We start from the raw sequence: 14508 nt of genomic DNA on the forward strand, positions 1-14508 counted from the left end.
TTTGGTCATGTTAGTTTATGTAGAAACAACTCTAAAAACTAACAGTGATCACGCTTTCAGTCTCCAGAGAGTAGTTCTGTGTAAGGCAGCCGCCACTGAGTATATGTAGAAACACTGTTCTGTTTACAGCTTCGCTAGGTTGCTAGGCTACATATCACAATCTCTTACACCTTGTACTTGGACGTTTTTTGAGGTATTTACAATGTACAATAAATGTAGTAAACATTTTCTAAACAAACTAACATGATCAAACTCTTCATAATTAAGGAACACAACTTCTACAGGTCTACACATACAATACTTGTAAGTAGATCAATTCATTGTATGTTTGCTTCTGCACATTATATTTTTGGACAATAAGAAAAATATAGAAAATGGAAAGGCTTAATCTTATACATACTACTTATACATAATTAAACTAAAGGTGACAACCCCTTTAAGCATTGTTTTGATGATTTGAAAGTCAAAAGATGTGTCCGTCACAAGGTTACAATAAGGCTTGATCACGGACAAAGACATCTTGTAATTATATGACATTTCAGTGAATGAAAGACTCATAAAAAATTGTTACAGGAGTGATGAAAGTATGAAAAAGCTGATGTTAGGTAGGTGCAAAGTGTAAAAAACTGAGCTCATAAGAGGAAACAGGTGTGATTCAGTTTGGTGCCTTGCCTCAAAAAAGAGGGCTTATATTCTCCAGGACAAATCAAGGGAAAAAGCACTCCATAGTTAAAAACCACTAAAAGCAATAAAATATTGTATTGGGCTTTTAGATGACTTTATTCACAATGACTAAGCTGACAAATCTGCTGATGCCTTTCTTCAGCATATGAACACCAATCAACAGAACCCTAACCCTTATTTGGAGGGTCCTGGCTCCAAATGGATAAGATACTTCAAACCAACAGGTCACATCACACCTCACTATATCTACCTTCCATCCCAACCCACAAAAAACAACACCGATCACTAATGGTTCTGCACTGATAATGGTAAAGCCTTGTTAGGAGCTGACAGTTTTGAAAAGACAACTGAATGCTTTAGACAACCTTTATTCTCAGGTGTTACTGTATCTGTTGATTGGTGACAAAATCATGTGTTGCCTACATGCTAAGGAAACCTTTATACTGAATTTGCCAGTGTCCTCCAAAAAGGTTTAATGCCCAACAATGTCAGCAGATTTGTCAATTCATTATTTGCACTTAAAATGATCAATAACTGAGGTTTCCTGAGCATCTTTTGGATCAAAAACACTTTTAATTGACTACATTATAATTTGTATTTAGGATCTGCTTCACACTAAAGTGTAGTCATTGAAATGTTGTTGAAAAAACAGTTATATGTAAACTTGTAACCTATGTAATCTTAACATTTTAACAAAATGTGCCGGGATTTATGTCAGATGCCTTTGATTTGCTGACCACCAAATCAGGAAATCAATGCTTACTGGGGTCACTTACACCCAGAGTCTCTTAGAAATTAACTGACATCAAGTTTTGTCACATTAAGGTAGTTCGAAGGTTGTGTATCTGTAAACTTTTACGTGCTCAAAATGACAATGTCAAGCTTCTTGCCCGTTAAAATGAGTGAATTGTCAGTACTGTTGTTAAGCCCTAGTTTGTGTACACAAGGCCCTTAGAAAGTATTCTCCAGAGTGGAATCTAATGCATGTCAGATCATTCCAGTTTGTTAGTGTGGTTCGGTGAGATTATATTATAATGCATTTATATCTACAGTTTTTTATACCTGGAGAGAGTCCTATCTAGGGAGCACACACCACCTGATTTCATTTTGAAACATTTCAGAAGCAACTGCAACGTAAAAGATTAAAGACATCATTCAGATATTTTTGTTCATGAAAATGAACAAGAAAATGTCTTTCATGCTGCTTTGTTTTGTGCTGTCACAGAGGAAAGAAAGAGAGAAAGAAAGATGGATGACATTAGACATAATGATCTCAAAAGCTCTCACCACAGACTGTGTTGGCCTGGAGGCTGCTGAGCTGACAGGTGTGATTGTTATGCTGCTTGTCATTTTGCTCGTAGTCGTCTTCCCCGTCGAGTGTTGCCGTGGGGAACGAAGCACTGTTCCCGTCTGCATTTCTCTGCTTTCTGAGCTCAGACCAAGAGGCTTCAGCGTCAACAAAGGACTACTGCATCCCTCAGAGGGCCTCTTAAACTGCGGACCCAGGTGGATGTGTATCTTGTTGTCCTCTGTCGTGATGATGTTGCTGTTGCCGTTATATTTCCTGACAGGCGGAGACCCAAGTTGCTTCTCCGGTGACATCTTGATCACTGTGCGCCCCGCACTGATTTCATGAGGGTCAGATGAAGCACATGCTTCAGCCACAGGAGTGGTGCTGACTGTGATGATGGACACTGGCGACTGAAGGCTGTCAGAGTTGCTGCCGTTAGTCTTCTCTGGACTCTTGGCTCTGGAGATGGTGGTTATTGTCACTGGAGATTTGGCTCGATCAAGGCCTCCTGACATATCACCGGCTTTGGTTTTTGAAGTCACGGTTGTGGGCTGAGGGACAATTGTGATGCGAGGTTTTTGAAGTCCGAGAGTCGGGATGATGGTGGTGCTGGAGAAGAAATCCTCAGCTCGAGGGCTGGTGATCTCCAAAGTGGCCGTGCTGTTCTCATGATCAGGCGTCACACGGATGTGCAGCGGCTGACCTGGCTTTGGAGTCATGGTCATCTCTGGTGGATGGACCAACGTCTTCTCAGGAGTGACCTGAGTGACTGTGATGCCATCTTTCTTTTTCATCCAGGGTATCCAGGATTTTCTCGCAGCAACTTCTGCCGATGCCGGAGGGTACCGCTCCAGAACTGCCGGCTTTTTAAGCCCTCGCTGTCTCAGATTGCTCATTAGGTGGTTCTCCTCGAGGACTGATTTCCGGATAAACCCTGCCGCTGTGTCATCCTCAGCGGGCTCATTAGCCACAGCATCTGTCTGCACTGCTTTGGAGGTAACAGGAACATCCACCATCCTTCTACCGTTAACACTCGGCCTCATGGCTCGACTGTATCGCTTGGAAGCTTCTAGTTCCTTGGTAAGGTTAGCCACTTCTTGACTCAATCTCTTCTTTTTCTCCTCCTCCTCGATGAACCTCTGCTGGAGGACAGAATAATCCACCTGCAGCTGGGAGAGCCGGTCCTCCTTGTTCATCAGCTCATGGATTTTCTCCTTCAGGGCATGGACGTCCACCCGCAGCTCTCTGCTTTTGGCTTCTTCCATCTTGCAGCGCATTCTCAGCTCGGCCTCCGGACTCACGACTTCACCTTTCTCTATTGCTTTGTTCCTGGCAATTTGACTTTTCATTTCCTCCACTAGCTTGGAAAGGGTGTTTGCTTTGTCCTGCTCTGTCCTGAATTTCTTCTCCAGTAGATCATACTCGTCCTCCGTTTTCATTAAATCCCCTTCGACCACTTCGAGTTGTTTGAGCCTGCTTTTGAGTCTTTCGATTTCTAGCGTTAGTTCTTTTACTTTGTTATCCTCATCTGGATTTCTGTTTTCTTCTTTATTAGCACGCTTCCTCTCTGCCTCATCTATTCCATCCAGTCTTATTTTCATTCCACGTAACTTTGTATTCAGCTCCTTACACTTTTCCTCCTCACTTGCAAGTTTAGTTTTCAAGTCATCTTTCTCTTTGGTTAAAGTTGTTACTTTGACCTCCATCTCAGATTTGAATTTGAGAAGTTTCTTGCTCTCCTCTATAAGCTTTTCTGTGACATCTGTAACCTTGCCTTGCTCTGCTTTGAACATCTTACTTAAATCGTCACTTTTCTGTTCCTCCTGTTTAAGTCTCTCCGCCATGTTTTTTCTTTCGTCTACCAGTATAACTGTGAAGGACTTCAGCTTCATAAGATCATCTTTCAGGACCATCTCTACCTTTTCAAACTTTAACTCCGAGGACTCTAGTTCCTTCAGTCGTATTTTTACTGCCTCTAGGTCACCTGCCAGATCCTTCATAATACGTTTCTCCTTTTCCAGGTTAGTATGAAGCTGAGAGCACTCTGTTTTGCTTCTATTGAAAGCACCCTCAAGCTTTTCTAGTTCAGCCATTCTTTTCTGCAGTTTGTCCACCTCCAGTCTCAGCTCTTTGCTGTGGTTCTCCTCCTCCTGCAGCCTCTTCTTCAGATCCCTGCACTGTGTCTCTGTTTTGGTTATCTCCACATCTTTGCCCTCCATCTCCAGCACTCTTTTCCGCAGATTCTCCAGCTCGGCCATGAGAGACGAGTTCCCACACTCCCCTTTGCTGATCTTCTCCCTCAGCTCCTGCAGGTCTTCGTCTGATTTCTGTAGCCCCTTGTTATTCTCTTCCAACTCTTCAATTTTGTGTGCCAGTCCGGCCAGCTTCAGTCTGAGCTGGCGGCTTTGGGACTCTTGGTCAGCCAGTTTGGTGGTCATATCGTCGTGCTCCTGTGTGAACTTCGCCACTTTGTGTTCCAGCTCCGCCTCCAGCTTGAGGACCTTCTGGCTGTCCTCCTTTGCTGTGCTGTTGACTGCCACCAGCCGCTGCTCTTTCTCCTGCAGCTTCTGACTGAGGTCCTGGACCTTCTGGGTCTGCTGGTCGATCTGCTCAATGTGCAGCTGCCGCTCATCCACCAACATCAGGGCAAAGGACTTGAGCTTCACCAGCTCTGCTCTGACCTTCTCCAGCCGCTTGCTGTGGTCGTTGTCCTTACGAGCCTGGTAGGCCTTTTCCTGCTCCAGCAGTCTTTTGAGTCTAAGAAACAGACAGAGGCAAATACAAAAAGATGAAAGTTAATATCAAACATATTGTAATAGAACATTGTTTCAAGCCAGATGACACCACTTCTCAATAATTTTTACATCAAAATGATGTGAAATATGCAAACAAACATGAATAATTGGATGCAGAACAAGAATATTCCATAATTATTATCAAGCACTGCCACATCTTCATACAACAAAGTTTCTTCCATGACAGCTGGTGAACAAATTGCGGTGAATCTCTTTAAACAATAAAGCCAGATCAAACCCCTGAGAATAAATGGCTGCAGTAGGATAAGTGAGGGAACAAAGGAAATTAAAGGAGAAGCAGATTTGGATCCAAGCACTTGTGATTCTCATTGACAAAGCTTACCCAGTCCTGTCCAGAGTGGAGTGGATGGAAGAATGGCGACTGCAAGTTAGGAATTACAGGAATACATGGGTACTTTTAGTAAGATGTTTTGTGGGCATTAGTAACTTCTGCTTTAAAAAACCAAACTGTCAATACCTTGAGAAGCTTACAATACCCATCGTAGAATTGTATTGATCGCTTTTCCAGGCTGTTAAAAATAAAATCCTGCTGCAAAACACTGATAGGTATCATTCGTAAGTCTTACACTTACCACACATAGCACACTTTCTTTTGCGAGGACTGTTGATTCACGAGTTTTTAGTTAGTCTACGGTTCGTGCACTGTGCGTAAACTAACTAACTTGAGTAAAAACTGGAAAGGTTGGTTGTTTAATTTTAGAGCTACTACAAAGTTTGTACAAACTGCTTTCCGACCACATCTACCGGCAAAAGTGTTTAAACCTTCTCCAAACACACTTGAAAAGCCTGCAGTCATAGTGCATTACACTCACATTCATGGTAGTTGTATGAAGAATGAAAAACGAGCTTAAAAGAGAAGTTTAAACATTGCCTACTTTGCAATTACTGTGTGAAGTGAACACGCTTGTTGGGTGGGGGTCTCACAACGATTGTTTGACCATCCGAAGCTTATGTTTGAAGCATTACACCTCAACTTAAAGGTGCAGTGTGTAGAATTTAGTGGCATCTAGCAGATTAGACTTGGCATAAATTTAATATATTCATAAGTATGTGTAACTAGTGTATAATCACCTGAACATAAGAATCATTGTATTCTTGTTATCTTAGAACGAGCCCTTTATATCTACATGAGGTGCAAATCTCTTCCCACAAAGCCCATCATGTTGCACCAGCATGTTTCGCCAGTAGTGTTTTTTGTGAGTTTTGCGACCACCGAAGGTTCTCAGGGAGGGAGAGGGAGGAGCAGGATTCAGTTGGTTGCAATCTACAACCTCACCACTAGATGGCACTAATTCCTAATTATTGCACCTTTAAGGCAACTTGGTTTGCCATTTTCTCTGCAGGTGTGCTCTGGCAGAAAACAAAGCTAAGTGTTGTTCACCCAAATTTACCGTTGAAATGTTTGTGTTGTCTCGGTATTTATTCACCTCACAAACATCCATATGTAAGCCAGCAAGAAAGTAAAGCAACAATTACAGTCAATTCACATTTTATTCAATATCACATCACACAGCCCAATATCACATATTTGCCTCAAGGGGCTTTACAAACTCTACAGTCCTTAAACCCTCGATTCAGATAAGGAACAATTCCCACCTTTAATGGGGAAAAGAAACATCTGAATAGACAGATGGACAAATAGATATGATATATAATTGTGTTTGTATGTCATTATACTCAAGTCTTCTTTTGCATCTATAAGTTTGCAAGTAGATTCATAAAGCACACATTTTTTGCCCCAATTTAAACTCTTTTCAACACGTCTCTGCTTCACCTTTCTGCACCTTGCTGCACCTTAGGCAAACCAAAGGCAAATTACCCTTGACTTTGTATACAGTCACAATCAAATTTGACTCGTGTTCTGTCTGAACACATCTTTAGAAGACAGGTTAAAGTTAAAGAACACATCCAGTTGCCTTGACATACTTTAGTTCCTCTAAATGTCATACTACCTGGATGAGTGAGATTCTTCACAGATATGTAGATAATGTATTAACATATTAACTAATTTAAACTTCAGCATCAGCACACCCAACCACCAGGATAAAGCAACAACAAGAGGCTGTGCCAACCAAATTCTGAGAGCTGAGTTAATGCTCCTGTTGGTAGATGTTTAACTAATCTCTGCAGGAGTCTAAATATGTGTCCTAGATAATCTGCTGCAGTTCTCCTTTCATATGTGGCATGCACAGTCACATCAGACTCCAAAATACAACCAGCACTTCAACTAATCTTCTGCAAGTTATAATCAAAACTCTACTGTGGTCTTCCTTTACAGTCTGCTCCTCCTGCGTCAAAAACATCTGCTCTTAAAACTCTAAAACTTACCAATAAGTTGGGATGCCGGGCAGGTTGATGCATATCTGAAAGAGTTTTTTTTCGGCTGAGCAGGAGCCAAACTGCTGCTGCTGCTGAGACTCAGAGGGTCAGACAGGGAAGGAAGGAGGGGCCCCGGCTCCGCGGGGAATTAGCCATCACATTCCAAACATGTCATCAGTGGACAATGAAAGGTGGATGTTGTGCTAAACAGCATCGCTCCGCTGGCTGGTGATGTCACCCACCCCTCCATATATGGCCCAGAGAGGCACTGCCCTTGTTTGGACACTGAGGAGGAGGGGTTCAAGCCAGGCTCTTCCTCCTTTTTTGTTCCCCCTCAGGGAAGGAGGGTTGACTGGGCAGCAGGTATGACATAACACATGAAGTTCAAACTTTGTTGTTTTTTTTTTTGCTCTGGTTCTCATGCTTTTCCTAAAATCCACTTTAACCTAAGTGTCCACTCTCTGTCTTGCAGCCAACTGTGTTTCCATGGAAACAATGCAACAATGCAAGGCGAGAGTTTTTGTTTTGGGGAGGACAATGCCAGACTTGCACGGCCTTTCTCATTATAATCCCCCTGTATCGTGCAAAGGGAAAGGACAAGGATATAAATTCTCCATAGCAGCTGAATTGTATGTGTGTGAGATCATAGCTTCAGACAGCAGCGGAGGGCTGCGGTTTGCGTCGCAGAGGCTCCTAAATGAGCCAAATATGAGCGGTGCAAAGAGTTTACAGATGCAGAGGCTTTCTATCACTGCTCTTCATTACTCCAAATACACGTCCTCATAAATATCACCAGGATGCAAGATCAGTTTGTACATTTATTGCTTGTGATTTGTGGATTTGATAGCTGAACTTTTCGTGGCTCCCTGAAATTTCTGAGATAAGAAATTATCCATTTCAATTTCAGCAACAAAGCTTGTGGTTTGGAAGAAATTGGAACAAAGAAAATGACACGCTGATGTAATTTGTTGTATAAATGATAAAACATGCATCACAAGAAGCAACTAACCTTCAGACAGTCTGACTGGCCTGTTATTAATGTTTTATAATTTGTCTTTTAAAATCTGTTTCTTGAATTTCAACCACACACAAAACTTATTGCTTATCCACATATCCTTAATCCCCATCTCCTCAATGTTCTTCCTATGGTCGAGGTATAAAATTGCATAAAATGATGAATGAACATAGCCACAGTATGAACTAATAGCCACAGTGTGTGTAAATATAGTACATTTTTTTATACACTGCACTGTCAATTGAACGTAAGTATGTTGATGAGACGTGACTGATTTAGCACAAAGAAATCTTCTAGTAACTAACGACCACATTCACATTTACCAACAGGGATCGGATACCATCTAAATTTTGGGGATTTCCTCTTGAAATAAAAGGCTAGCTCGCTGCAATTAGGGAGTTTAAAGTGCTGTTGTGTTGCAACACCTGAAACAGCACTCCTGGTTGTTTTCTGTCTCCAATGAGCTTAATGAGGTGAAAGTTACTGCTGCATTCATGTCACATCAGAGTTACAATAATTATGAGTTCTGAGCTAGAAAATAACGTTCAGCATCCACGTTGTAATTAAGACTGGGAAACTGTGATTTATCTGAAATCTCTAATATATACAACTTGGCACAAACAGCTTAACAGCTCCATCAAATAGTGATTTTTCCCTCTAAACCTCTCACATGGTTTCATTTCAATAAATGTTCAAATGATCCAATATTTCACCAAAAATCAAAGATTAGAGAAAAAGTCAAAAGACTGAAAACACATTTGTGTATCAGAACTTTGTTTTTTCTTCTTTCCTCTCCCATTAATCATCTCACCACCCCTCACATGTATCTACTGACCCTTTGGAGGGGCCCCACCCCTAGGTTGGGAACCACTGGACTAAACTAGCTAACTGTATATAAAGTAGTGTAAACTAGCTCCACCTCCAGCAGCTACAACAGTAACACGCTGCTCTAACACTGATGCTTCACTATTAATAATCTAATGATGTCATTTATAATAATATATCAGTCAGAGGACCAAACCACTACTTTTACTGTAACACTGCATACTACATCACTCATAATACTGCAGTACTTTTACTGTAATACTGCATACTACATCACTCATAATACTGCACTACTTTTACTGTAATACTGCATACTACATCACTCATAATACTGCAGTACTTTACTGTAATACTGCATACTACATCGCTCATAATACTGCAGTACTTTAACTGTAATACTGCATACTACATCGCTCATAATACTGCAGTACTTTTACTGTAATACTGCATACTACATCGCTCATAATACTGCAGTACTTTTACTGTAATACTGCATACTACATCACTCATAATACTGCAATACTTTTACTATAATACCTCATCAAGCTCATACTACCTAAATACTACCTATACTTACTTTATTTTTCATTCACGACTTTCACTTGAAACAGTATTTTTCATTGTTGTATTGTCACTGCTACTTTAGTAGGTGATCACATTCCTCTAACATATGACTCAGATTGCTCCTCTTGCTCTCAGGGCTCAGAGTATCTGTCATTATAACCCTGTTGGCAGATGATAGTTCTGCAGAAAGCCTCTCTGTCCTCGGGTCTATTCATAGCCTCGCTGCTGACAGAAGCCTGTTAGTGAGAGCAAAGAGAGACCCGAACCCTCATAAAACTGAACCCGCAGCAAACACATCAGACCAGGAGTTGCTGATCTGAAGCTAAGTATAGTCGCAACAATTACCGCCCATATTAAGATTCAGAACAGACAGAGAACAACAAGAACGCTGTGACACCGAGGAGGCACATTTTGTTGTCGACCATCTAGGGAGTAAAAATGTGATTTTATTTTCAAAAGCTGCAACTTAACTTGAATCAGAATTATCCACCGCTGTGAAATTACAGAGGATCAAACCTACATTTTTCTGAAGACAGATATGGTGTGCTGGTTGAAATCCCAACCTCGGGAACCACATGTGCCCCTACCAGACTGGGAGGCCCTAGTTCTGTTGCCTAGCAGCCTCAGCGAAGTAACCATCCCTTAAACCATCCCTCTACATACTAAGCCTTTTGTGATTTTCTGTTATTCATATGCTGTTACAATGTCAGATATTTATTCATCTACCTTGCTGACGAGCTGACGTCGGTTTGTCATGCATGCCCATATATGACTGTCCACTCTGTAGCCTTGGTTGCTAAGGTTCTTCATGAAGTCCACTCTCATATTTCAGATCAGATTTCAGCTCAAACTTGTACATTTGCACTACTATAGTTTGTTTCATGGCTTGTGGCCTCCTGAGACGGCAGAAGTCTCTTGAGTGGCAGTTTTCGAGAGCACGAAAGTATATTAAGCTTCTCATAATGTACTGATATTAATGTAAACCATGCTGATGAGCTGAAAACATGTGAAATTAGCTGCGATGTAAATATGATTTGCATGTTTTGACCTCATGATAACAGGTCTTTACTCAGTTATTTCGCTTCAGTTTGTAATATTAAAACAAACTCCTCCAAACTATCAAATGCAGATTATTTTATAATTTGGAGTCAAATTAGCTTCACATTTCTGACAGAGCTCTTGTGTAGTTGCATTTGCCCGTCATGGTTGTTCTGTAAACAGAGCCTCTAATCGTCCAGGAGGATCTGTGTTGGGAATGACATCACCACCCCGGTGTTCAGGATCGACCCGTTCATGATATCACCTGCAGTGAATCTGCACACTGACGGCAGCCGACAGGAATGTGTTATCAAACGGAGCTGAGGCACAAAAAATTCCCCTCTTCCAAGTATTTGAGAGGCAAAGCGAGCCTTATTTATACGGTGCGTTTCATACACAGGAGGGAGAAACTCAATGTGCTTTTCATAAAAATGAAAGCAGGGAAAGAAAGAAGGGAAAAAACATAATTATCATTCTCAACAAGCTAGACACAACAATTCTTTGCTCATTTTATATCTGTCCATACTTCTGTCATCTTGATTTCCTATTCTGTTTATTCTGTACAAACATAAACATATATTATATGCCTGTTCCTCCATCCAAAAAATAGTTGTCTTCTTATCTGATTTGATTCTTTAAGCTGTAAAGCCGCTTGAGGGAAATTTGTAATTTGGGATACTGGTCTATACAAATATACTTGACTTGAAATATAACAGAAAGAGGTGAGCATCAGGATTTTGATTGGCCAGGGACGAGAAGAAGAACACCAGTACTAAATGCCTTTAAGCCTGTCTAACATAGAGTACACAGTCAAATGAGATGAAACTTCACTATATGGGAAGTGTGGAAGTTAACCAAATCAACACTTTTGATAAAGTAAAAAAAGCCAATAAAAAATCATATACGAGAACATAAAAACTCCACATTATGGCTTTTTAAAAAGTCAGAGTCAGTCGTATCTGTGCACTGTGTGTCTTTGATGGAGTGATAAAGCGCCAGTCATCACCCATCCTATCAGATCAGATCTATCATCCAGAACCTGCTCCTGGTTTTATCTGATGTCTGCTGCAGCCGCACAAATAAACAAACATCTGCCAAACATGCATGTTTCCAAGAAGAATTACTTTTACATCATGCATTTTTGCACAGATTCAAATAATCTGAGGCTCATGAAACATACACACACAGTAAAGGACTGAAGGTGTATGTTTCAGGACATGCAGGTTTACAGCATTATTACTGACCACACTGTGTGCGATCTCAGCAGCTCTGTCCTAACTCGCTGCACCAGACAGATGAGGTAGAAAGGTCGCTCAGATTAACATCTGGATTCCACCTGTGTTATGGACTCATCATGCTGGTACAATGCCTTTATATCCATTTACACACATCTTCTCTTTGTGTGCTGTGGTTAGAAGATGAAGATGGGCTCATATACCAGACAATAAGGGGGTCTCTATTCAGAGGACCATGAAACTCTCTCAGTTTGAGCTCCGAACAATTATCACAATGTTCAGAAAATGTTATAGACAGATCATAAAATGAGGACATATCATACTTTTTGTGATATTCTGTTATTTTTTATCCTGTTCTGATGACTGATGTTAAACATGGTTAAAATACCAAAATAAGGAGTTTTTAACTGGAAATCATGCAAAGATATTCCAGTAGAGCCCCAGAATATAAACATAGAGCTGAACATGTGCAGAATATTACACCTTTAAGATGCAGATACATACATGCAAAAACTGCCATTAAACTGTGATTAAACTTTGCTAATGATTCCAATCTAAAGTTTGTTTTATAAAAAAGTGAGTGTTTAGTTGTTTTTACTGGTCTCAAACACAGTAAGAAGTATTTTATTGGGTATCAGTGAGCATGTAAATATACTCGGTAATATCCTGTAATACACACACAGACATGTTTCTATCACCTCAGAGGATTTTATAGTGAGTTTCAATGATTTCATGGAGACTTACTCTGATCTAACCTTAAACCTGAAACCAAGTCTTCACCTTGAGATTGAAAGATTTACATGATGGGGACTTGAGTCCCCAAAAAGGAGGCGAGTCCCCACAATGTGACTGTGTAAAAAGGCTTAAGTCCCCACAATATTAGTAATACAGGTAGACACACACACAGACATGTTTCTATCACCTCAGAGGATTTTATAGAGAGTTTCAATGATTTCCTGGAGACTTACCATTATCTCACCTTAGCCTGAAACAGTCTCCACCCTAAGATTGAAAGATTTACATGATGGGGACTTGAGTTTTGTCCCCAAAACGGAGGCGAGTCCCCACAATGTGACTGTGTAAAAAGGCTTAAGTCCCCACAATATAAGTAATACAGGTAGACCCACACACACACACACACACTCACTCACTCGGCCCTCACCTCTCCCTCTCCTGTTCCAGCAGGTTGGTGAAGTCGTCGCTCTTGTTCATGAAGTCGACGTGTTTGCGTTTCTCGTTGTCCAGCTCCATGACGGTGCGGCGGTGACACTTCTCTGCTAGCAGCAGCTGCTCCAGCATCCGTCTGTACGTCTCCTTCTGTTTGTCCTCCAGACGGTCGAGCTGAACGGAAACAATGACAAACTCACACTGTGACACCACATCTGCGAACGCAATATCCACAGGACCATTAGCTACGGTTCTGGTGGCTGTTGTGTCAGTGGGATAACAATGAGCCTCTCTCTCTCCTACAGCAGATTTGTTCACCCTTTTTTATTCCAGTGAGTGTGGAAAATTAGGGTTTTCAAGAAGAAACCGCTGCTAATCAACACACAAAAGGACATGATTTCAGTCTTTATTTGTATGAACTTTGGTGTAAATGCAGTATCAGTACTCCATCTATCAATCTGCTCTCTAAATTATCTGAAAACACTTTAAACAAAGTTCCTCAACTGTATATTTACCCACTGAAATGTTAATATAAAATGTCCTAATTTGGTAAATGTTGTTTTTAGCTTCTTGCATGTTGCTGTTTGTAAAGAGTTTTCATTGGAGGACGCTGAGGTCATGTTTTAAGATCAGTTTCCTCTGGGACTTTTCGGGGGTTTGAACAACCTTAATGGAGTTTATATTGTAAAGTTAGAAACATTAACACGGATTTTACTTTATTTTTGCACTTTTCTATTATATTTATCCACCAGGATTTAGTATTTATCCACCTGAGGTTTATTGTAGACAGTGCGCGGAGAACAATGAGACCTTCATGTTGAGAAATAAAACAATAATGCTCCATTTTATGACTCAATAAAGTACAAATTATTTCCATGAAAGTTTAGAAGGGAGTTTGGAAAGAACTTGTGTATTCTGGCATTAATTACAGGGCTTTTTTCATGCAGGAAAAAGTGGAAAATGTAATAGAATAGTAGAAGAAAATGTGATCAATCAACAGCTGTGCAACTATAAAAAATTAAAACTAAACATTTGGAGGCTTTCTTTTGTGGGGTGAAAGTATTTGTGGGCTTCAGCTCACGACCTCGGTAGCAAACATGTGGCCACTTAACATTCTGTCGAAGCCAATAATGAGTTTTTTTTCTTCTTGCAAGTATTTCAGTTTTTTTATTTTTTAAAGATTTACCACCGTTTGTGAGATTTTGCAGGACATCTGTTTCACCACCCCTCATGTCTTCCAAATAAAACACATTAGAAGTAAAACATTCTGCTGATGGAGAGTTAACACTGATGACTCGGCTCTGTGAAGCAGCTCATCTATTAGTATTATTAGTATTAGTGTTGGACTAATCACGGCTGATGTTTCTGTTTGAGCTCCAACTAATGATTATTTTCCTTATCGATTCATCTGCTGATTATTTTCTCATGAAAACTGATTTGTTGTTTTGTCTAGAAAATGTTGGGGAAAAGTGAAAATGACATAATCTTTCCACATTCAAAACCAAAGATATCCAGCTCAATACTCACATTTAAGAGTTTAAAAACACATTTTTT

At 40.5% G+C, this 14508-nt stretch overlaps 1 protein-coding gene across 2 annotated transcripts in view; it reads right to left on the reverse strand.

Moving 5' to 3' along the window:
* Nucleotides 1-14508, reverse strand: part of filip1b (filamin A interacting protein 1b) — a 44161-nt gene that overhangs the window by 3769 nt on the left and 25884 nt on the right. For both annotated transcript variants that reach the window (XM_062436909.1, XM_062436908.1), the window contains exons 4-5: nt 12950-13128; nt 1972-4732 (exon numbers count right to left, since the gene is read on the reverse strand). In XM_062436909.1, the coding sequence (XP_062292893.1) occupies nt 1972-4732; nt 12950-13128 (2940 nt within the window). The remainder of the gene's footprint in view (nt 1-1971; nt 4733-12949; nt 13129-14508) is intronic.

The sequence above is a fragment of the Scomber scombrus genome, chromosome 17 (assembly GCF_963691925.1).
Source record: "Scomber scombrus chromosome 17, fScoSco1.1, whole genome shotgun sequence".
NCBI lineage: Eukaryota > Metazoa > Chordata > Actinopteri > Scombriformes > Scombridae > Scomber > Scomber scombrus.